Below are 23114 nucleotides of genomic sequence, written 5' to 3'. Positions count from 1 at the left end.
TTACGGCCGGGAAGACCTTTTGCGCTTTGGACATCCGGTTGAAAGAACTGTGAGCTTCAAATTTCTCGACCAATGCATACGTAGTGATCCCAAACTCCTCTTAGAGAAACGTTGACCGACCTCTATCTCGACCTGCTTCCACGTGAGCCCTCTAGCCACCAATATTTGTAGGGCTTCATCCTCGGCTGCTAAATAAGGTTGAGCACTGCAAGAAGTGGGCAATGATCTGTAAGCCCCAGCTCTGGCCCTTGCCCTGATATGAGGGCCACACTTCCTTATCCATCTCCAAAGCTGTGCTATTTTTTTGCCTCTTCCAGCTGGTATGCTTTGATTAAGAGATGTTGAGATTGATATTGAAGCTTCTCAGAGTAGCATGATGATCACTTAATGGCCGAGCTGTAGAGGAAATACCTCAGCTGCTTAACTGAATATGGGCTGGGCCTTAAATTAGGGAATATTCTGCAAGCCTTCCTCACCTCTATATAGTAAAGGAAGATTGCTTGTCAAACCGTCATTATCCTTGTTACTTACACTAGCGCCGCCAGGGCTTTCGCAGGTGGATGAGGATGCCTCAGAAACTTCAGATATTGGGTTGGTGTTGGCTTGACATACCGAAACATTAACACGCCACGGTGACACCAACAATTTATGCCCACATGAATTATGATTTTGCACATAGAAGAAGGTATCTAGGTAGGACAGATTGGTAATATCAATGATAAAACTGCTTGTCTCTTCGCAGCCAGCATCAAGCCCTTGTATAGTATCTGAAAGAGTCACTGTCAAATACGCCCCTTAATGATATAGTCTGGTAGATTTATTGGACCTTTGCTTAGCAGGGAGATAATATCCCTTCTCCGGAGACTGCTAAGCACCCTAATCTAATGATCTAAAGACGGTAACTCAGGCTCACTGTTGACAGGAACGCATCCACAATGATTAATATATAGGGGTGTGTGCTTTCAGAAGTAACAACTCATTGTGCACCATCGATATCGAACATTTTTATCCGAGATTTAAGTCAGACTGTTAATCATATCAGATGAGGGTACTTTTTCATGAATTTTTTTAATAATTGACGGACCTACCTCTCCTGTACACGGCTCATGTCATTGCAGTTATGGTGAAATGTTAACAACCGGCAAGGAAAATCATATTCGTGGTTATCATACATCATACTTAGGTAATCTCTTGATAGTATAGCTTACACAACAGACAAGAACGAAGACAATTCATTATACCATAATCTCTGACCCTATAACATTGGTATCATAGGGGCCCCAACATAGAGGACGTGGCCCGTAGGGTTGTGGATGGCAAAAAAAGAGCACGACACAATATCAGAATGATCGATAACTAACATGTCACATAGTTTATGATCTTACGAATATCCGGATTCCACGAGATTTCTCACCCTCTGGGACGGCAGCTGGCCAGGGTCATCCAGGCCCTGACGGAGCTCAGCCACATGATATTGAACGAGTCGGGCAATCAACACTGCATCCTTGTTCATTTCCATCTATCAACCGATCAGATAGACCGAGGGTGACCTTCCTTTTTCTTGGATTTTAAGTAGATGGCTAGGAGCACAAGATTCAAGTAAGATCACAGAGGTGTTGTCAGACATTGCCCGAAGAGAGGGCTGAAAATAAATCCAGATCATACTGTATAAGTAACGAGTCCATATGGATCTTAAGTCTACATTGGAAAGCAGTTTGAGGCCAAAACGTTAAATAACATCACCCATTGGAAACGTTGCTGGGACGAGAATCCTGATGTCTAATATGTTCTAAGCTCTATATAGAAAGGACTCATTCAAAACCTCATGTAGTGTATCGGAACCGAGGGCTATTATCGCCCAGCTCCTGGATCTCCTCCTCTGTCATGCCCGCAATCTTCTCGTCCTCAAGTCCATTAGCTCTGCGGCTATTCTCATGATGGTAATAAAGCCACATCATAACCCACATCATGCCCGCAAATCCGATCAGTGATAAGGTCACGGCATTGCCGCGCACATAACGAGGAGCCTCTGTTGTTTTGTACAGGAAGGGCGACATCACCCCACTGACGTTGCCAAAAGTAAGCTGCATACCCGTCGCCAGCGTCCTCTTTCCGTAACGCGGAAGGGTAGTTGGCAGCCAGGCGAGCGGTAGACCAACTGTCACATACAATCCCAGGGCAATGAGCAGTGCTCCAAAGTAGTGCGCGCCGGAGGAGACATCGGAGATAAGGATCCCATAGCCGACCATAGAGATGACGCTGAAAATGCAGATGAACAATGCGCGACGCTGGAGTCGATCGCTGAGCCACGCAATAGCGAGGTATGCCAGTGCACCTAACGCATAGCAAGGGATGGTAAGTGCCTGAACTTCCGGAGTCGACCATGACCCCATCCCTTTGATGATCGTCGGAAGGAACGTGCTGTAGCCGTAAAGCATAGTATCGACGCCAAACTGGCCGATGCTGAAAGCGTAGATCTTCCAATCCAGGAAGCCTTCTTTGACATCTGCCCAGTGAAACTTCTGCGCTGACACTGTTTGCCCGACATAACGATTACGGCAGCGGACAATAAGCGCTCTTTCCTCTTCGTTGAGATAATAGGCTGTGTCGGGTTCGTCTGCGAGAACGAACCAAGTTATGATACCCAGGATGACAGTCGGGATACCTTCAAGTATCATAATCCATCGCCAGCCCCTCAGCCCGCTAATTCCATCCATATAACCAATGCCGTATGCTAGAAGGCCGCCGAAGGCTCCCGCGATGGCTGCGCTGCTGAAGAGGTACCCCGTCCGCAGCGCTATCTGGTGTGAACTATAGAAGAGCGTGAGGTATGTAATAAGACCAGGAAAAAGCCCAGCTTCCACCACACCTACAAAGATCAGCTTTAAGGCAACTTTGTACGTTTAGGGACACTAACCTAGAAGAAGTCGACATGCAATCAAACCGCCGTAGCTTTGGACGATGCCGGTCAGTGTCGCAATCACGCCCCAAATAACGGCAATGGACGCGAGATAGCGGGATGGCCTCAGCTTCTTGATGACCAGATTTGACGGTACCTCAAACAGCTATCAAGACCACACAGTTAGCCATGGGTGGATCAATCACTGCTACGGTAAGGATCAGCACATACACAATATGTCACGAAGAGAATCGACACCGCAACCTGGTATTGATTTCCTACCAGGCCCAGGTCCTCTTCCAATCCGTACAGGCGAGCATTTCCGATGTTGACTGGCCCAAGAATCAGTGCACTGGTGAGATAGACAAGGAGAAAATCAAAGCATACCTCTGTCGAGAAAGCTAAACAGATAGAGAAGAACAATTAAAGGTAGAATGTAATAGTCGATTTTGCGAATCAGAACCCTTTCCCTCTTCTCATCGAGCGTCGAATCCTCCGACACGTTCTCATTGATCCTAGCCGGCGATGACTCCACGTCCGCCTTTGAATCCTGCTCATGCTTCATTGCGCGGGTCACTTATAGGGTGCCGATTTTAAATATAAAGAAACCAAGTCTTGTATCATATATGAAGGATAACAGAAGATGTTTGTCTGTTATTGACTCATCAGGTGATCACTAATAATGAGGCCTTGGACGGGAGACAAACAGAAATCGCTAGGCTATGGTTTACATAATTGACATGGAAGGTTCCAAAAGCAAATTTCAAAGTGTGAGCGAAAGATTCAAGGTCAGAGGAGAACGCGAGAAGAAAAAAGTTGATGAACTTTGTGTCACAGTGGCCAAATGCCAAGATTCCATGCTGATTGGGTTCACGATGGTTATCTATCAATACGGCGGGCTGCACGTTCAAAACCAACCAAAACTTTTTTTTTCCTTTGCTGTTATCTGCTTGTATAACCTATTCAACCCTCTATATATTAAGTTGAACTTAGGTTATAGATTAAAATAACTATAATTATTATAAGTTTTTTATACTAATATTACTTTCCTATACGCATGCTTGATAGTCCTAAGTAGGTAGTGAGTATGGTGGTAGTGGCATCAGTGTGGTAAGAGGTAAGGTAGTCATTGGAAAAAAAAAACATATTGGCTGGTTTGTACATACACAATCCGGTGTAATCAGTGATTATAGAGTTTTTCTTGTATTGTTTGTCAAGCCTTTAAGTTACAGGTGTGGCTAGGAAATGTAGGTACAGTGTCGTTCGAACAATGCAAGCGTATCTTTCTACGATCTATTGGGAAAGTCATTCTGAGTGATTGCAATATCAGATCATTCTATGATTTTCGGAGATCTACCTTGGGAGATCCGTGAGGAAACATGATCAGTGCGCCCCCTTGTGTCTCACCGAGGTCACCGGCTATACTGTCAATGCCGCTGTGAGAGTGAACGTCATCAATAGTCTGATGGTGAGTTAGTGACTGTCTTAAGAGTCTTCAGTTATAGTATCAATGCTCTCCTGTTATGGTATGATCTTCACCCAATGACCATTTGGCCATGCCACACTTTGAAGTGTTGGGAGTAATACTCCGTTCACTAGATATCAATGTTCTGTGAAGTGGGGAAGACCGTGTTGTGGACTAAGCTGGAACATCGATGTACTGGGTATGGATCCGCCAAGATATCATCCTTGGACATGGACATATCCTTTTTGTACTGTCAATAAAGGTAGCCGCATGCAAGATACCTATGTTTCAAGCTTAGCTTTCAACCAAAAGCCAAAGCCATGGGACGTACTCCGTAATGAGAATATGATGCTTCAGGCAAGACGCTCTCCGCATATCGTAGCCGAGGCATCTTTATCCATAAGTGGGGTTAACTAAGCGATAACTTAACATCATGGCATATAGAATCATTACAGTAAGCAGGGTAACTGACTGCTGTTTCGTCCCTGTTTTCTACAGTCTTCTTAAAGTGTTATTGCACATCAATCGCCCCCAAAATGCCTGAAAACTACGGAGACTTTCAGACGGAGATCTATGGCCGTGGTGCTTTGATGGGTCTCAAGCCCAATGTCACCACCGACCCTCGTCTGCTTGAAGAACAGGCGCGCAAAGCTTTAGGAGCACGATCATTCAACTATGTCGCTGGCGGAGCGGGCGAAAAAGCAACCATGGACGCCAATCGGCTGGCATTCCGTCAATGGAAGCTGTAAGCCTATGCATCTAATACTTTGATTATTTGCAACATAAACGGATTTGGACTAATACGCAGAGACAATGGTCGCTTGTAGAGTACCGAGGATGATGAAGCCGGTTCGTCTAATGCAGTAGCCACTGTGTATTCCCCTGCCGATAGCTGATGATATCCTTTCTAGATGGCTAACCAGAGTTTAACTGTAAACCTCTTCGGCCAGGAGTATCCCACCCCCATCCTCATGGCCCCAGTGGGAGTTCAAAGTCTCTTCCACGAGGACAAGGAGACGGGCCTTGCTGAAGTATGTGCTGAGGTCGGAGTTCCATACATCCTTAGCACAGCCAGTAGCAGCACTATTGAAGAGGTCGCCGAGGCGAACGGAGATGGGAAAAGATGGTACCAGCTCTACTGGCCCCAGGACGACGACGTGACTATGTCATTGCTGAAGCGCGCCAAAGAGAACGGCTTCTCTGTTCTTGTGGTCACACTAGACACTTGGTCGCTTGCATGGCGACCTGCAGATCTAGACAACGCCTATGTCCCGTTCATTAAGGGAGTCGGCAATCAGATCGGCTTCAGTGATCCTGTCTTTCGCGCAAAGTTCGAAAAGGATCAGGGCTTCAAGGTCGAAGAGGACATCGTCGGGGCATCCCGGGCGTGGATCGGGGACGTTTTTTCGGGCAAACCTCACACCTGGGAGCAAATTGCTTTCCTGCGGAAGAATTGGAACGGTCCAATTGTCCTCAAAGGCATCCAACATGCGGAAGACGCAAGGCTTGCTCTGAAAGCTGGTTGCGATGGCATCATTGTATCCAACCATGGAGGTGAGTTAGCCCATCACCGAGAAAAAGCGAAGGCCCTAAAACAAGCTCACTTCTTCCTGTCTGACAATGCACAGGACGGCAGGTCGATGGCGCTATCGGCTCACTGGACGTGCTCCCTGAGATTGTGGACGCAGTAGGTGACAAGATGACCGTTCTGTTCGATTCTGGTATTCGGACTGGCGCAGACATCATCAAAGCACTCTGCCTAGGGGCCAAGGCAGTTCTAGTAAGCCGTCCAATAATCTACGGGTTGGCTGTGGACGGGAAGCAAGGAGCAAAGCAGGTGATGAAAGGAATACTCGCTGAGCTCTGGCAAAGTTTAAGCCTAGCCGGCATCTGCGGGATTGCTGAGTGCAGCCGGGATAATGTAAAGAGAGTTCAGTATCCCGGGGACCTAAAGGCAATGATGTGATTTCGGGAAAATATGCCATTGGCCTCGAGTGTGTAGATAGTGAATAAACACACCGAACACTCTCATTTCAACCCTAGTGTTGGAGGGAAATGAATTACTCTTTGCGATTTCACCACTCCATCACATAAATAATCAGATAGGAGTAATTTGTAATGATAACGAACTGTCCATACCTGAATATTGAGTAGATGGCCAGGCCAAGCAAGCAACACCTCCGACCCGCTCTCTTGTTGGGAAAAAGGGCGGAATCACATGTCACCCGCCGGCGTATCTCAACAAATCAACCTCCAAATGCGAGATAGTCTGGCCGATGACTCGTGGCTTGCCACCGATCTACGGTTCGGGCGGTTCCTATCCAGGAACAGGCTCTTCTCAACTCTTGACGCAACTTCTGAGTATCTGCCGACTTGGCAACATGCGTCCACGGCTCGTGTCAGCCCTGATTGATTGTCGCATTACGTCGCGAAACTGCCATGATCTCGGTCCGCTTTGCAATAAATAAACCTACATTAGACTCCTGTTTCTACCATATGGTTCGGAATGTCGCGTCTGCTCGGATTTAGGTCATTTTTTGGCAAGCGCGTTGAAGCCGAAGGCGATATCGAGGAGGCTCTGGGTCCTGATGGCGCAAGTCATGTGTCAGCTACTTCAGGGCCTACTCTACTGCCACGACCAGTTGCATCTGCTTTGTCAATCTTGACTCAATCGACCTCGTTGTCTTTGAAGTTGGGAAGTTTCTTCGGCGGCATTGCTATTGAAGGAGCGCGAGTCACGACGCTGACCGGATTGGAGCTCAGTAGAGCAGTCATTGAGGGGATTCTTACAAGAGCTGGGCGAGATGTTGCTCTTCGAAGCAGTGGAGAGCGTGGGAAAGTGGAGGCGGAATCGCTACTCGAACGGAGTGTATGCTGAGTTATGCCTGTTTTTTCTTCTAGCAGTCCTTCAAGCTGATATAGGATCCAGTTGGCCGCCCTGCACACAACAGTCACCTCCGCCTCGTTCTTTGCAGCCGCAACATTTCATTTTTCATCGACAACGCTCTCATCCGCTGCACATGTGTCTCAGGCCCTTTTGTCTACTCTTGACGCAATACTCGGCTCGACCGAATCGTCAAGAGCTATTGCAGCTATCATAACGCTTATTCGACGGGAGTTTAGAAGTCCCAGTGCCGAAATCGGTACGGACAATATCGGTGTCGGCGACCTTCTCGTTGGAACCGTCGGCTTTGCGATGCTCCAAAGATGGGGGCGAAAAAGCACTGAGAGGCATATGCGCCTCAACGGTGGTTATGAGACTGTTTGGGATGTTGTGATTTTAGACAATGGCGCAAGGGCCGACGTCATTGGCACTCATCCGATCGAGCCTGCCGAATATTCTCGGAGTGCATTAGGGTCTGCGACTAGACGATCGTCTTTCATATCGCCCGGTAATGAGGAGGAACGGTTCGATGCGGTGCAGCGGCCGTCGAGTGTGGTTGAACATGCTGAAGTGCCGGAAATGGTGCTTCCAGCTAGCGATCAACAAGTCTCTGATGAAGACGTTCGCCTACACATAATGAAGCAACTTCCACATGGTTGTCGTGCATCAATCAGATCCGATGTGGTCACCACGCGGACCATAACAGTCGATATTTATGATGATGACAATGCTGAGCTTGCCGCTCCTCCCGGAATGATGATGATTGAGGAAAGATTTCACAATGACAGACCGGATGAAAACAGTGGTCTTCTTTCTACTATGAACCAGCTACCCAAGCACACGGTCGTCTTCAGGACTGCTTTCAATAAGACACAAAATGCGGATGTCAGGCCGTCTCTCAGGCCTGAGGCCTTCGATTCGCGAGAACTTGAGAATCCAATAGCTACGAAAAGTCTCCCTGCGTTACCATCTACCTTGCTTGATACAACGACGCCAACGGATAACAAAAATGAAGCAGATTCCCAGGCGCGAATAAGCGACAGCAGAGGGCTGTCCGGTGAGCAGCCCTCAACGACGGAGCATATGGAGAGTCTTGAATATGACAAGCCTCGTAGTCGCGCCGCACCGGAATCGAGTTCAGAAGGCTTCTCTTCGGCAGGAGCAGCACGGGATACCAGGTCGGGTGGCGGTGCGAAAAAGTCTCGTGAAGTTTCCAGCAGTTGCCCTGTGAACGAACTAAGCACAGGGTCTAAAGGGACCTTCGGGAAAGCATCGCTAACAAGATTGGCGCAGAAGGTAAAACCAGCTAATGTAGAGAGAGACGAGACTGGAAAACGGATAGCACAACGATCCACTCTCGATAAGGCCCAGAAATTTTCGAAAAATGGGACCCAGCGAAACAAGATGCAGAAAGGGCCCCTTGTCGACAAGAGATCAGCCCACCATGACATGTCGACAACGCCAACTGCCGCGGAAAGTGCAACCAAGATGACTGGATCCCACACGAACAGAACATTGTTGCCGGTCGCAAACAGAGGCGTACCGAGATCAGCCATACATGACCCACGGCTGCGAATTTCTCCCAGCCAGACACGTCAAGTACAAACGCCAAGCAGGTCCCAAAGAGATGCACAGCCTGATTATTTCACCGTCCATGAAGTGAACCAGGAGACTTTCATCACCAAATCAGACTCTTTCTCCCTCCGATCCGCAGGTACACGAGCAAACTCACCAGCCGCTACAAGAACCCATGTGCGCAGTAGCAGCTCCTTGTCATTGACGCGATCAGAGACAGACATGGCTTTGTCCCTGAGTGCAGATGGCCGCCCAACGTCGTCGGGTTGGCAGCAGAGGACTACCTCGTTCGCACCAAGTATATATTCCTTAGCAACAGCGGGCTCGGAAACGTCACTCATACTTGCTCATCGTGCACGAATGAGCGCATACGACGATATAGACACTATCAGATCGCTAACCCGTGACGGCAGAATTCCTGGTATATTCCCAGAGCAACATTTTGTACAGAACATCAGACGCTTCTGCCGATTCTCCTCAGCTTCGTATGGATCAAACGCTTTGAAAGTGATGGGTGTGACGAGGCAAACGCAGGCTATTCCTCACCTGGAATCCGACAACCAGGAGCACTCTGATTTCTCGGTCCACACGGGACTACCAGCGTCGACAATCCTCTTGTCGTCGTTCGTTGATCCGGCGGGCGGAACCAATGCTGCCGGGGAGACTGACAGCGGTTTCCCTTTGGTTCATTATGTATGCCTGGACCATGCTTCAAAAGCCGTTGTTCTGACTCTCAGAGGCACGTGGGGATTTGAGGATGTTCTCACCGATATGACTTGCGACTATGATGACCTCGTATGGCAAGGGAGAAGCTGGAAAGTTCACAAGGGCATGCATGCCTCGGCAAAGCGCCTTCTAATGGGAGGTGGCGGCAGAGTTATGATCACCATCAGGACCGCTCTTGAAGAGTTCCCAGACTACGGCGTAGTGTTGTGTGGCCATTCCTTAGGGGGTGGCGTTGCCGCACTTCTAGCCACTATGATTTCAGTTCCCAACAGCGAGCAATTTGGAACCTCGTTCGTAACCGCTACGCCTCAGTCTGCCGCACGGCGGATGCTCCTAGGGAACAACGACGACGAAGACGAAGAGAGCCGTCTTCCCTTCTACCTCCCAACTGGACGTCCAATCCATGTCTATGCGTACGGACCTCCGTCCGCTATGTCCCCATTTCTACGCCGTGCAACTCGTGGCTTAATAACGACGATCGTCAACGGCCAAGATGTAGTACCAAGTCTTTCTTTAGGCATCTTGCACGATATGCACGCAGTATCTGTCGCGTTCAAAAGTGACACCTCCGGAACTAAGTCGCATGTACGATACCGAGTTTGGGAAGGTCTAAGGCAAAGCATTGTTAACAAATTTTACGTCAACGAAACGCCCATGCTTCTGCACGCTGGCGATGGCCTCGGGGAAGACGCCTGGGCGTGGAAAACATTGAAGGCGCTTCGAGAAGAGATGTGTGCTCCCAAGTTGCTGCCTCCTGGAGAGGTCTTTGTGGTAGAGACGATGCGTGTTCTTCAACGCAATGCTTTTACGTCTGACTTTGGCGGAGACGGCTACCCGATGCTTGGTCGGCCTGCAACGAGGGTACAGTTGAAGTTTATCCGAGACGTCGAGTCCCTTTTTGGAGAGTTGAGATTTGGCTCCGGGATGTTTAGCGATCACAACCCAGCAAGATATGAGGCCAGTCTGGCGGCACTTGCGCAAGGTATCCTGGACGATTGATCCGCTTCCGTCGATGAAGTAAGGGCATTTTTCTGATACTTATTGTGCTGTTTCCATGGATTTCAGGATGCCACTCTTCGATAAACGATACTTGGTGATATTCGGTGTTACGTATAGATTGGCTTTGACTCCATACCCCTGATATACCCCCATTTCATAGCTCCACATTTCAATTAACATGATTTTGACCTTGCCAAATGTTAATAGAATTCCCGTCCACACTGGCTCCCCTGTCAGTGAACGTGGATCATAGACTTTATCACTGAGTCGTCTCAATGGCGGAGATGGGGGACATCCAAACTATAGCTCATGAGACTATACATTGTACCTGCTGGAGGACTGAGTCCTGGCTTCAAACGACTCCGTTCTCGAGCAGCCTCTTTTCGTCCTCTCAATAAAAGCCATGGTATCATAGGCTGAACGGCGACGAACTTCAGCTAAAGCCGTTCTGAGCATAGCCGAAATACTGCTGTGAGCCTTTCCGGCATCCTGGTTGCACAGCCCTGATCGACCAGCTATCGGCGGCTGCGATTGCGCCCGAGCAGCAGCTAGCACAGTGATATGCTGCTAAACAGGTAGCAACCGAGAAAAGAAGGCCAGAGTCATTCAGCACTAATTGTTCACAAAGTATGCCTTTCATCGTCCATTATGGGGTGTCTCTTTTTTCTCGCCAAGGCCCTTCTGCGCCCTCTCTTGGATTCTTTTCTCAAGGTCGTCTATCTGTCTCTCGACAAGTTCCTTCTTAGACGTCAGATTCTGTCGCATGGCCCGTAGTGACGCAATTCGTTCGTCAATTGTAGCTTCTCGAGATTTCTGGACCGTCTGTTCCACAAAAAAACAAGTCTGTCAGATCGACATACTAATTTGCTGTGGGTTGAACTATCATACCTTGGTAACCTCTTGTTCGGTCTTGACGCTGGCGCCGTAGAGTGTTCCTGCGATGGTGATTGACGTGACGGCAGCAGCCAAGACAAGCTTCTGTACATTTTTAGGAGCAGGCATGTTGACAGCGATTCTTGCGCTACCCGTGATGCATCTATGACACCGTGTAAGATGTTAATGCACTGATCTGTAACGAGAGAACATTTGTAGAACTGCCTCTCTCTACCGCCTGACCAATGGGGTAATAGATTGATTAGCCCCATCGGGAGTCGCGTCGCGTCATCCTGTGCAGGAACTCCAAACGTTCTGTGTCAGAAAGTTGAAACGGACGACGACCTTCTGTTAAATGCACCGATGGACGCAGAGTCTCGCGCATCTCTGTCAACATGCCGTTCTTGAGCACGGTTCCCCGTCGTCGACGGCGGTCAGAGGACGAAGACGATGATGAAGCGTCGACCAACTCATCAAGAGACACCACGCCTGCATCAAGAGATTCGATCAACGGCAAGCGACGTCGACTAGATCCGGTTCATGATGGCGTAGACGAGGATGAAGATGACGGTGAAATTGGTGACGAAGGCAGTGATGAAGGCACGGAGCAAAACACACCAGGGCTTACGCAGGCTGATTCCAGACCTACACAATCCTCCATTTCGCAAACGACGTCTTTAGCGAATGGTGAGGTGGATGATGATGGCTACAAGCCCGGCGCTATTGTACGCATTAAAGTTACCGATTTCGTCACCTACACATCTGCCGAGTTCTTCCCTGGGCCGAAACTCAACATGGTGATTGGGCCGAACGGAACAGGGAAAAGCACTCTTGTCTGCGCAATTTGTCTAGGTTTGGGATGGGGTCCGCAGGTACGAGCATGTTCATCTTAAGACACAACACCATTGTTAACAGGTTCTACGCCGATTCATAGCATCTAGGACGAGCGAAAGATCCCGGCGAGTTCGTCAAACACGGTTGCAGAGAGGCCAGCATTGAGATTGAACTGGCTAAGGGGCCAGGGCTCCGGAAGAATCCGGTAATCAGTCGAACAATCAAACGCGAAGGCAATAAGAGCTCGTTTACGATCAACGGAAAGCAGGCTTCTCTCGCACAGGTTAAAAAGTTCGCTCAGTCATTCGCCATTCAAATCGACAACTTGTGTCAATTCTTGCCGCAAGACAGAGTGAGCGAGTTTGCTGCGCTGACTCCTGTGGAATTGCTCCATTCAACGCAGAGGGCCGCTGCTGGGCCAGAGATGATCGAGTGGCATGAGAGTCTGAAGAAGCTCCGAGCTGAACAAAAGAAGTTGCAGTTAGATAACCAGAGTGACAAAGATTTACTAGCAAATCTTGAAAACAGACAGGAAATGCAGCGAGTAGACGTTGAGCGGATGCGGCAACGGGCCCAGATTAAGAGGAAAATCGAGATGTTAGAGCATCTCCGGCCAGTCATTCAATACAGAGAGGCCCGCAACGAGCTGAACCAGAAGAAGACCGAGCAAAGAAGACTCCGAAAAGAGCTCGAGGATTTGGAGGCTGAACTAGCACCTGCACTGAGAGCGGTCAATGCGAAGCAGGACTATTGCTCGAAGTTGGATGAAGTGGTCAAGTACAAGAAGCGATGCTTCGAACAGGCAGACCGCGACGCTATGGAGATCGTGAAGAAAATTGAACAATTTGACGATGCGCTGAAGGATCTTAATAACCAAATTGAGGCTGAAAAAAAAACAGGCCAGAGTTACAGGCAGCAAGCGACCAAGATCCAGCAGACGATTAACAGGCTCAATCGCGAGCTCAATGAACAACCGGCCGAGTTTGATATCGGCTGGTATAATGAGAGGATTGTGGGTGCGCGCTTCGAGTGTGATCAGAACGTATGCTGACTGTCTTCGCAGAAAGAAAAGCGTCTGGCGACCAGAGAGCTTGAGGCGAAAGCGACTGAAATTCAGCAAGCTCGACTGCCGCTTGTTGAAGAGCTCAAGTCGAAGAACGACCAGATTAGACGAGCAGAGCAACAGCTGCAGAGTCTCGCCTCCCAATCTGGGCAGCAAGAAGCCAAGCTTCGTAAGGCATCACGAGATTCGTATCAAGCTTACAAGTGGTTGCAAGACAATCAGGATAAGTTTGAGAAGGAAGTTTTCGGACCGCCAATCGTCACCTGCTCGGTCAATGACCCCAAATATGCTGACGCGGTTGAGTCATTATTACAAAGAACGGATTTTACTGCCTTCACCACGCAGACTCGAAATGACTTTCGGACCCTGCAAAGAGCCCTGATCATAGATTTAAGGCTTCATGACATTAGTATCAGGACTTCAACAACACCTCTGGAAAGTTTTCGTCCACCCGTCTCGGACGAAGAGCTAAGGACGTTGGATTTTGACGGTTGGGCGAAGGACTTTCTCAGCGGTCCCGAGCCTGTGCTCGCCGTTCTATGTAGCGAAAACCGGTTGCATCAAACCCCTATAAACTTGCAGGGCATCTCGGACGAAACATTCGCCACATTGGAAAATGGTTCGATCAGTTCCTGGGTAGCTGGGAAGCAAAACTACCAGATTGTCCGGAGACGGGAATATGGCCCCGGTGCGGTTTCTACCCGTGTGAGACAGGTTAGACCGGCGCAGATCTGGACCTCCCAAGCAGTGGATGTTCTAGGGAAGCAAGAGATAGAGCGGGAAATTCTTGCCTTGAAGGACGAACTAAGTCGAATAAAAGAAAAGATGGAATCAGAGCGGAGCCGACTCCACAGGATGGGTGAAGAGAAGAAGGAACTAGATCGTGAGAGGGTAAGTCAACGGCAATCCTAGAACTCTTTACTTTGGCTCACTCTTTCCACCAGGCTACACTTGAAAAGGAGAAAGCCGAAAAACAGACGGCACTTATCAACTATAGAGCTATTCCTGAAAAGATTCGTAAGTCGTCCAATCTACCTATTCTCTCGTCTGTCGATCGTCCTCGTCTCACGTCACGAAAATAGGTCAGCAGGAAGCGAAGAAGAAAGATATCGAGAGACTGTTTGGGGAGATGAGAGTCAGAGTCCTTGAAATTCGCGGTCGCCAAGATCAAATTTCAATACAGAAGGCCAAGGCAAATCTTGAATATGCGGTACGATGAACCATTGATGATTTATCGATTCGTCATTACCATGCGTTTTAGAGACTGACAGGACGCTCAGGATGCTGTTGAGAACCTTCGCAGACTACAGGAGGAAGCTACTCAGCTTAGCATACGTCTTATTGAGGGCCTTTCGGATTGCACGACGTTGAGAGAGCGCAGTCAACATCACAAGATGAGGCTAGACCAGAAGTCTTCCGAGGTGAAAGCGGCGCATGAAGATGTTAAAACTCGATCTGAAGCTGTAAGGAAAATGGTCGATCAAGCAAACAGAGCGATACGGCTCATCAACGAGCAAGAGGACTTGCGTGAATTCATGCCCACACTGGTTGAGTATACTTTGGAGCAGCTTGAAGCGGACATTGATTCAGAAAGAGCACATCTAGAACTTGTGCAAGGAGGCAACGCAAATGTGATTAAGGAGTTTGAGGAACGCGAAAAGCAGATCGATAAATTGCGAGACAAAGTTTCCGAGTTCCAGAATCAACTTGCGGAGTATGACCATGCCATCAACGAAATTCGTGGGAAATGGGAGCCCAAGTTAGAGGAACTTGTGAAGAGCATCAGCGACGCTTTCTCAGACTCCTTCGCTCGCATTGGATGTGCTGGTCAAGTCACCTTGGATAAGGCAGAGGACGAGGAAGGTCCCAACGGCGAGCCGGGAGGCAGCAATTTCGACCAGTGGTCAATCCAGATCCAAGTGAAATTTCGAGAGAACGAGAACTTATCCATACTTGATTCCCATCGACAGTCAGGCGGAGAGAGAGCCGTCAGCACCATTTTCTACCTGATGGCTCTCCAGTCGCTGTCGGCCTCCCCGTTCCGTGTCGTTGATGAGATCAACCAAGGTATGGACCCACGAAACGAACGTATGGTTCATGGTCGTCTAGTCGATATCGCTTGCGCTCCAGCGCGCAATGGAGGTGGCGGACAATACTTCCTCATCACTCCCAAACTTTTAAGCGGGTTGGTCTATAAACCAGGTATGAGAGTCCTCTGCATTTACAGTGGTGAGCATATGCCTGAGGATTACAACTTGCTCAATTTTGGCGGAGCCATCAAACGCATGAGGGCTTTGAATGCCAAGAAGAAAGGCAAAGCAAGGGCTATTGAGGGTGATGCTCATAGGAACAACGGCGATGTTGATGTCTACGGCTGATGGAGTTAATTTTTTGTCTGATTTGTTTGTGATACCTTTTTGTTTCGTTTGCTGTTGCAATGGTCCCTTTTCTTATATCTATGGCAATATCGAGGGGCATTTTGGTTACGGACTGAGCCATGGCAGGTGTCGGGCTTGGAGGTTAGTGCAGATACCTTGAACATATTCAAAGATCATAGGAGCTGCGTTCTCAGACATGTGTCAAGATGAGAGCTCTTATTTGGTCAGATTACACAGATGTATGTATGTATGAGATGAGCCAAGTTGAGTCATACTTTGGTCTATTTCTATGAGGAGTCTACCCTATAATCCCGAGGTGATTAGAGGTACCAATCAGTCAGATGTACATAATACTTGTCATCTGTCTTCGAGGTCATGTCGCGTCACATATCTCACAAAGGAAATGACTCAAGGAAAATAATAAAATTTGAACAAAGAGACAAGTTCGCCGGGCCCTTTTATTCCATGCCCAATGCTTCCCAGTCCGAATACCCAGCGACGCCTGGCCTTTATCATCACAAAAAGAAAAAAAAGAAGAAAAGAAAAGAAAAGAAAATATAGAATATACACAAAGAAGAAAAATCGCATGATCGTGCCGATCCCCGGACACCTATCCGCACAAAATGTAACAAAACATGCGAACGCATTAGAGGGTATCATGAAAGAGCAGAGGCAGAGCGGAATCGTCGCTGGTTGCGTGGATAGCGAGAACGGGGTTGGGTAGTTTTGTTCCTATTCCTTTTTTTTCTTTTTTTGCCTTTTTTTTTCTTTCTGCTTTTTTGGGATTCCTCCATGACAGATGTCATGGTTGTCCCAGGGGAACAGCGGAGATTAGGTTGTGTTGTTCAAAACAAAGTCACAGTCTATTGGACCATGGCGGTAGCAACTGGGCGGCCCGTATGGCAACCACGCTCATGACGCTTCATATTGCTCCGTACGCTGAAGGCCTTGCCGCAGCCGGCATGTGTGCAACGGAAAGGCTTCTCGCCAGTGTGGCTGTGGGAGTGGATGCGCAGGCTGGAGGGCCGCGAAAAGGCCTTGTGGCATGTCCGGCAGATGTAGCGATCATGGTTCTGCTGGTAAGACGTGGAACTGGACGGGGGGAAGTAGTGGTGATGTTGCCAGGCGGGGGTGACGGGAGAAATCATCTGTTGATGACCCGGGGAGGGAAGAGATGCTGTGGATGTTTGGGGGAAGGGGCTTGGGTTTTGGAAGGTGTTCGGCGCAGGATTTCTTTGGTAGTAAGCGGCAGTTGATGGTGTAGAGGGCTCGATGGGAGAAGAGAAGGACGATACGCTGGGAGCAGGCGAAGCATATGGAGCGCTGGCGGCATGCTGAACGGACCCTTGGCTCGAGATCGAGGATCGATCCGTTGGACTAGGAAGCCCAATTGGCGCCTGAGGATACGATTCTGTGTTTTTCATCAAAGCGCTGGAGCTAGCGGCAGAGACAGATGATGTCGAGGGAGAATGGCCATTACTGTGGAAGCCCGAACCGGGACGCAATGGCGGCGTTGGCGGCATGGCGTGTGGTGTGATCGAGTCATATGGAGGCCGGGGATCCGAATCCCTGTGCGTTGATAGGCTGTTTCGTTGGCGTTCTGTGGTCTGCGAGTCAGTCATACTGGGCTTTGCGATGAGGTATTGAACTGTGAGAGATCATACTTGCTGCGTGTGCGGCGGCACCGTCTGCGTTCTCAAGCAGGATCGAGATGGAAGGAAGCGAGCATTTGGACTGGTCCTCCGCTGGAGGGGACAGTGGTGGCTGAGGGGTACGAGAGTAAGACGTTGTATGTGTTGGCACAGCAGAGAAGTAAGAGCCTGTTGATTGTTCGGAGAGGCGCTTGTAATGGCTGGCTGATGAATTCTGAATCGATCTTGACCTGAAGGTCGGGACAGTATCCGATTCAGAAGGCGAGATGAGGCTTGCGACATCCATGGTGTTTGCGCGAAAGTATGCAACGGCCCGAGATGATAATGGTATGCGCGGTGGAAAGCTGAGAGTGAAGAAGAGGAGGGAAGATGGCTACGGTGGAACCATATATGAAGGCTGAGCGAGTAGTGAACTACTTGAAGCTCAGGGCCAATCCAGATTGTCTCCTCTTTGAGTGGGGATGTGTCTGGGACCAGGGGGATAGAATGGGGTCTATACTTTATAGACGAGGAGAGATTTGCTGGGTAAGGTGGGGGAGAAAGTCAAAGGCAAAATATAATTATAGCTTGGTACTTGGTAGAGATGATGATGTACCGTAACTCCGACTGCCAGGATGAGTGGAGGTCAAAATACAAAGCGCGATATGAACGGACTTGAATGAGGAGGGAGGAGACCAACATGAACCTGTTCCTCAATTATAATGACGGTAATTAATGATGAAGATAATAAGAGCCTATGTTATTATGTTGCTTTTAATTTCATTTTCTTTAATCTTTGGTTGATTTTTTTTTTATGATCTTGTGGTATTACCATGCGAAATAAGGATCGAAAAATAAAATAAAATAATTATAAATAAAATAGAGTAGTATAAAAACAGAATAAAAGACTGATCCGCTATAGCGGATTGTGTATGAAATGGTAATAAATGGGTATCACCCGAGGACGTTTAAAAACATTTTTTTCTAGAGCCAGTAGGGCAGTAATGTAAGTATTTTCCTGGTATTTTCGTTGTGGTTCAGGGAGCTGATACCTCCGTTTTGAAGCTTAGTTAAGGAGCACCAGGAGCCTGGTAAGATTAATATTCAATTTTGCTTTTTTTCGCCCAATAATGCATTGGCGACGTGGTCTCGTACCCGGCGTTAAAACACTCTGTATGGCTAGTCCCGAAGGTGGATGGAAAGATGATGTGCAACTAGTTTGTATTGTTTTGGGTAGGCTCGACGAGAGCTAAAAAAACGTGCGCCTCCCGGTCCACTCTTACAGAGGCCACCGTACCCCGGCTAAGTTGGGACTATTCATTAGATTGTTCCAGCTTTTGCGATTTCACCCTCCAACAGAGGTCTTAGCTTTGCGTTGAACAGTGCGACTTGACTGTACAGAATATGCTCTGATCAACCTCCTGCATGCTGAGAATCTCCACGTCTTGCTCTCCATGTCATATGAAGAGAGATCATCGAGGGAATTGTTGTGAACATTCCTGCTTCTTCTGAAGCAGTCACTCGTAGGCCTGATGTTCAGAGCGTTGGTCACCCTGGCGTACGCACTCCATACTTCATTGCATATTTGGGGCTCGGCTACAGAAGGTCTGGTCCTAGTGCAGATCAAAGGACATTCCAGCTCAGTCGAGTTATTGAGATTCAGTCATCGATCATCACTTTACTCTGTGGAGAAAATCATGGCAAAATCCGAGGTTCTCCGATGCGGGAGACCAGCACTTCCATCCAAATACGTACGGAGTATTGCCACCATCGCACTGAAATGGACTCGCTAGCCAATCATCCGAGTGGATTCTGGAGACAGAATATTCTACCTGTCACAACGATCCCATGCCCCATAAACGGCTGATCGTTGCCGCACGATCACGCGTTGGCAGCTACTGAGAGCATTGATCTCATGGTCCAATTTCCAATCATAAAAACCGATAAATCATCATTATAATCGACTGTAGATCCTTTTGTCTGGGCAGTCAATGGACATCTCTAGTCTTGAAGGTACCAGCCGTGTTGGTATTAGCCTTCGGGCTCGCCGTAGAGGTTACTGTTTCAGAATTCGAACTTTGGATTATGCTTGGATCACCAGTTTGATGATCCTCCCATCCGTCAAGATTAGCTGGTTTTCAATCTCATGCTTCTTTATTTTATTTTGACCTATTATGTCGTAGTCTGTCCAAGATAAAGAGTAACTAAAATAAGCAGACAAAGCAAAGCATAAATTAACAGGAGGAAAATTACAAACAAATTAGAAGAGATAAAGAGATAAAAATAAAATATAATAAAAACTACTGATATGCATACGAAAAAAGGAAGCAAAAGGAGATGTCCTATCCCAGTTAGGAAGTATCTCCGTGCGACGCTGCCATCATCCTGGATAGCCCCCATCTTCAACCAAGTCCATGGTGGTGGATGACGGAGTTGTGGGCTCCCAAGCACGATGGGTGAACCGGGTCTAAGCCATAGATAGTCTAGCCCCAGCCACCTAGAAGGGGGTTTCTGAACGATTTTCCTTCTCCTTTTCGCTTGGGGGCTAAAGACAGAAGGACTTAGTGTCTTGATGGAACCGGAGATTATTGTGGCGCTGGCAACCAACGAAAATCCCAGATGATCTCAAGCAAAATTTGGACGAGCGTGGGTCTGAGAGGTACCGTAGCTACGTAACAACTATGTACGTATCTACTGCGTATTCCGTATCCGAGAGCAGACTCGTATCACTTAATCTTTTTGCTTCTTTTTTCCAAGGGGCCCGGAGTTGATGGCCGTATTCCTTCAGCACTGTTCAACAAAAGGAAAGAATAGAAAACGGGAGAGACTCGACCAGAGACTGGCCACCTGCTTTGGCTGTTGCATCATTGATCGGACCTAAGGGGATACTGGCAGGCCCGATCGCCCATGCAGGGGAACTAGTTTCGATAGGTCATCCGCACAAACAGTACTCCGTAACAGTTCTCCTTAAGACAAGTCGTTAGTGACGATGCATATCCGTGCCACCGCTGATAGAAGAGCTGTATCCTGGACTCAATGAGTTCCCCCCAATCCGCTTCTCGCGATCAGATACCAACCGATCAAAATGAAAGTCTAATCCAATTCCATATATTGGTTAGGGACGGCCAGAGCGTCAGGCGCTTGTTCTTTGAAAGGAAAGTAATCTCTCTCAATTTGAGTTCAACCCCAAAAGATCATAGTGGTCCATTGGTCCAAACAGAGACAATATGGAGTGGAAAGAGAGTTCTCTGGTTCCATGTCTTGGCTCTACCGGTCCTATGCGGCACGAGATGCCTCGGCAGACAACCTACGACACTAACTACCCAAAAGGGTTACAGAGACGACCGGCCTTGTTACTAATAATTTAGCTGAAGATCATCACTCTTGTCAATCTGTTCTGGAACCAGAGGATCTGCTGGGAGGATGGCGTATGGGTACAGAGAACAGAAGAGGATCACGGATCCAGGATGTACCGGTTCCCAGAAGTCACAGAGGTTGCATGATTTGGTGTTCAAAAGTCAAAACTCAACTTCAGTGTTTGATGCAATAGATAAATCTTCCAATAGTGACCATGACTCCATGTATTGGCTGCTTCGATCTGTCTTGTCACGTGCGAAGCTGTAGGATCCGACTGCACCTATGTGCAGCTGACACAATCCCGGTTATGTTCCCGTTGGTCCAAAGCTATATTGCTAATCAATCTGAATCAGTTGCTATTATCACACTCACTGGTTAGTTAGGTATGATATTCGCATGTCATCGAGGTATAATAATAATCAACGCAACTGTTAGGTATGTCTTGCGACTCCCAGCATCCATTATTGATTTCCCTTGCTGAAACGGAGGATCACCCGTCGGAAAGCGAAGGTCTCATGCCTTAGTTACAATGCCCCTCAGGTCCCAGAATCCCAGTTCCATATCCACACCCTTCGATTTAGCCCTTAATCGACTAACTATCCCGCTAGATCGTCTCATGGTATATCTGAAAGCCATTCTCCGCCAGCCATCCAAAGTAGTCTCTTCGGGAAATCATTTCCTTCTGAAGAATGATATTATCTACGGAGTACTCAATTCGAAAATGTCTTAGATTCTAATCTATGCTCTACAATGGATACCATAACTAGCGAGTCTCGGCCGGAGATTGTCTCAGCACAATTAACCACAGAGCTAGTGCCTAAGGTTCTATGCTCGACCAAATTGGGAGTTTGATCGTTTCGTTCCATAGAACTTCCATCCTGATCCTTGGTTTTGCGATGAGCACCTGCAGGCTAGCCTGTCAAGGTTCTTTGTTGCGCCAAGATCGCCACGCGATTCATGGGCCGAGAAATTACGTAGCCTGGCGAGACCTCAATCGAGTTACTGAAGCTCATAGCTACCACCACAAAAATATCAAGGTCCCCGTGGGCATATTCCACCCCGCACAAAGTATCTACGAAACGTCTGTATCCTGTACTCCGCGTCAGGAACCGACTTTACTCCGACCATTGTTCAAACCTTCCAGAACATACTCCGTAACGTAAAGAAAGAGCTATCGCACAATTCCATAGAGACTGAGCTTTGATGTATGAGTTTGAACTACTTTGTAGAACTTCGCTTCGAGATCCGATGGGATACCCGACTCAGAGCTCGATAATTACTAGTCAGATTCGAGAACATGAGCGTCCATGTAAGGATTCTGAAGACTTTACTCCGTACTAAATGATCTACTCATGAGTGGTCCAAAACTTTGCAATTAGTAGTGAACTATGTATGGAGCTATGAGATTCGCTTATATCGTTGTGGTGGGTCGTTATTCCTGGCAAAAGACTCATCCATCGACGAAAGAGGAAGGGGAAACAGATGGAGTACTCCACAAGCTCCGCGGCCGTTCCTGACACAAAGACAAAAATTAATAGCAAAGTCGGTTACACGGTTCATCTACATCCGCCATTCTGGATCCAACGATGCTAATGGAGAGCGAACAAGGCCGAAGTAGGAAGGGGTGAAAAGGCATAATAATTAAGCATGAAGTCCGCGAACTAATCCAGGAGCTACTGTCCTATCCCGCCCTTGAAACCGGGAAGTCAAAAGGTACGAGAGCCAGAATTAGAACGGATTGACCGTTAGGTTCCTGAAGATCCTGACCACGATGGTGCTGCTCATTATGAGGTTTTCTTGCCTAACCAAAAATAATGATGCCGGAAGTAAGGGGGAAACCACGCAAGTGGAGTCCTCAAAAAGCGGCATTATTCAGAAGTCAAGCGGAAAAGGAGTAAGTCGCTTAGGTCGCCTGGAAAGGATATGGTCTAATGGAGCCCATCGAGGGGGATTGACAAGTGATGATGCCTGATGATCATCGAAAGCCTTCAACGTCCATCCAAATTGGCTCCGGGTGAACTGCCGCAACGCGTCTAGCGGCGGGATTTGAAGCGACCCGATTTTTCCATCTGTTTGAAGCAAGTATCTATGATAAGGTTTTGCCGCGTAAAATCAGGATATCCTTGAGACTATCAATTCATTATCCCTGGCATTATTGCTATATATCGCCCCCTCATGCGACTAGATACTGAGTCCGAAAACGCCGTGAAAATAGCCGGGAGTTGGCCGGATTTGCCGGCCATGTTTCTACTCCCCCGCGCAATTTACTGAAAACAAGCTGTGCCAGGCAACAGACGCAGGATGAAAGTTCAGAGAACATAATCATGCTGATCTTGTAATTTCGGCCTTCCAAGCTTTGCATAGTGTCATTCTTGGTCATGCTGCATGCATGGACCGTAGAGCACAGATCCATCGATCAAATTTCAAACA

At 48.1% G+C, this 23114-nt stretch overlaps 6 protein-coding genes across 6 annotated transcripts; 3 read left to right on the top strand and 3 right to left on the bottom strand.

Moving 5' to 3' along the window:
- Positions 1–1698: 1698 nt before the first annotated feature.
- On the bottom strand, positions 1699–3740 carry AFUA_6G02730 (putative MFS transporter). The gene is made up of 4 exons (XM_742711.2): positions 3287–3740; positions 3131–3231; positions 2918–3065; positions 1699–2869 (listed from the first exon to the last, which is right to left on the bottom strand). Exons 1-4 carry the CDS (start codon positions 3462–3464, stop codon positions 1824–1826), a joined length of 1473 nt encoding a protein of 490 aa, XP_747804.1. The 5' UTR covers positions 3465–3740; the 3' UTR covers positions 1699–1823.
- Positions 3741–4687: 947 nt separating this feature from the next.
- Positions 4688–6557, top strand: AFUA_6G02720 (lactate 2-monooxygenase). Its single transcript, XM_077804939.1, has 4 exons — positions 4688–5109; positions 5192–5213; positions 5276–5918; positions 5993–6557. The coding sequence occupies exons 1-4, from the start codon at positions 4901–4903 to the stop codon at positions 6328–6330; spliced, it is 1212 nt and encodes a 403-aa protein (XP_077661075.1). The 5' UTR covers positions 4688–4900; the 3' UTR covers positions 6331–6557.
- Positions 6558–6656: 99 nt separating this feature from the next.
- On the top strand, positions 6657–10936 carry AFUA_6G02710 (lipase family protein). The gene is made up of 2 exons (XM_742713.2): positions 6657–7233; positions 7294–10936. Exons 1-2 carry the CDS (start codon positions 6871–6873, stop codon positions 10546–10548), a joined length of 3618 nt encoding a protein of 1205 aa, XP_747806.1. The 5' UTR covers positions 6657–6870; the 3' UTR covers positions 10549–10936.
- Positions 10937–11053: 117 nt separating this feature from the next.
- On the bottom strand, positions 11054–11589 carry AFUA_6G02705 (uncharacterized protein). Its single transcript, XM_001481396.2, has 2 exons — positions 11437–11589; positions 11054–11370 (listed from the first exon to the last, which is right to left on the bottom strand). Exons 1-2 carry the CDS (start codon positions 11548–11550, stop codon positions 11185–11187), a joined length of 300 nt encoding a protein of 99 aa, XP_001481446.1. The 5' UTR covers positions 11551–11589; the 3' UTR covers positions 11054–11184.
- Positions 11590–11729: 140 nt separating this feature from the next.
- Positions 11730–16215, top strand: AFUA_6G02700 (DNA repair ATPase SMC5). The gene is made up of 6 exons (XM_077804938.1): positions 11730–12293; positions 12356–13267; positions 13319–14209; positions 14263–14335; positions 14401–14528; positions 14599–16215. Exons 1-6 carry the CDS (start codon positions 11817–11819, stop codon positions 15694–15696), a joined length of 3579 nt encoding a protein of 1192 aa, XP_077661074.1. The 5' UTR covers positions 11730–11816; the 3' UTR covers positions 15697–16215.
- mtfA (C2H2-type zinc finger protein) lies at positions 15961–17634 on the bottom strand (the record flags this gene model as incomplete). The annotated part of the gene is made up of 2 exons (XM_742715.2): positions 15961–17296; positions 17361–17634. The coding sequence occupies 2 exons, from the start codon at positions 17632–17634 to the stop codon at positions 16560–16562; spliced, it is 1011 nt and encodes a 336-aa protein (XP_747808.1). The 3' UTR covers positions 15961–16559.
- Between the last annotated feature and the right edge of the window lie 5480 nt (positions 17635–23114).

The sequence above is a fragment of the Aspergillus fumigatus genome, chromosome 6 (genome assembly GCF_000002655.1).
Source record: "Aspergillus fumigatus Af293 chromosome 6, whole genome shotgun sequence".
Classification (NCBI taxonomy): Eukaryota; Fungi; Ascomycota; class Eurotiomycetes; order Eurotiales; family Aspergillaceae; genus Aspergillus; species Aspergillus fumigatus.
The sequence above is the reverse complement of the archived record's forward strand: the minus strand, read 5'-3'. Positions and strand labels throughout refer to the sequence as shown.

Bases quoted from the DNA above. Each gene is read 5' to 3' on its own strand.
- AFUA_6G02700 (XM_077804938.1), top strand. From the start codon at position 11,817: ATGCCGTTCTTGAGCACGGTTCCCCGTCGTCGACGGCGGTCAGAGGAC. The intron at 13,268-13,318 runs GTGGGTGCGCGC...CTGTCTTCGCAG, and splicing joins GCTGGTATAATGAGAGGATT to AAAGAAAAGCGTCTGGCGAC. The intron at 14,336-14,400 runs GTAAGTCGTCCA...TCACGAAAATAG, and splicing joins AGCTATTCCTGAAAAGATTC to GTCAGCAGGAAGCGAAGAAG.
- AFUA_6G02705 (XM_001481396.2), bottom strand. From the start codon at position 11,550: ATGCCTGCTCCTAAAAATGTACAGAAGCTTGTCTTGGCTGCTGCCGTC. The intron at 11,371-11,436 runs GTATGATAGTTC...TTTGTGGAACAG, and splicing joins CCGAACAAGAGGTTACCAAG to ACGGTCCAGAAATCTCGAGA.
- AFUA_6G02720 (XM_077804939.1), top strand. From the start codon at position 4,901: ATGCCTGAAAACTACGGAGACTTTCAGACGGAGATCTATGGCCGTGGT. The intron at 5,214-5,275 runs GTTCGTCTAATG...TATCCTTTCTAG, and splicing joins TACCGAGGATGATGAAGCCG to ATGGCTAACCAGAGTTTAAC. The intron at 5,919-5,992 runs GTGAGTTAGCCC...GACAATGCACAG, and splicing joins CATTGTATCCAACCATGGAG to GACGGCAGGTCGATGGCGCT.
- AFUA_6G02710 (XM_742713.2), top strand. From the start codon at position 6,871: ATGTCGCGTCTGCTCGGATTTAGGTCATTTTTTGGCAAGCGCGTTGAA. The intron at 7,234-7,293 runs GTATGCTGAGTT...TATAGGATCCAG, and splicing joins AATCGCTACTCGAACGGAGT to TTGGCCGCCCTGCACACAAC.
- AFUA_6G02730 (XM_742711.2), bottom strand. From the start codon at position 3,464: ATGAAGCATGAGCAGGATTCAAAGGCGGACGTGGAGTCATCGCCGGCT. The intron at 3,232-3,286 runs GTATGCTTTGAT...TTCTTGGGCCAG, and splicing joins GTTTAGCTTTCTCGACAGAG to TCAACATCGGAAATGCTCGC. The intron at 3,066-3,130 runs GTATGTGCTGAT...TGGTCTTGATAG, and splicing joins TTCTCTTCGTGACATATTGT to CTGTTTGAGGTACCGTCAAA.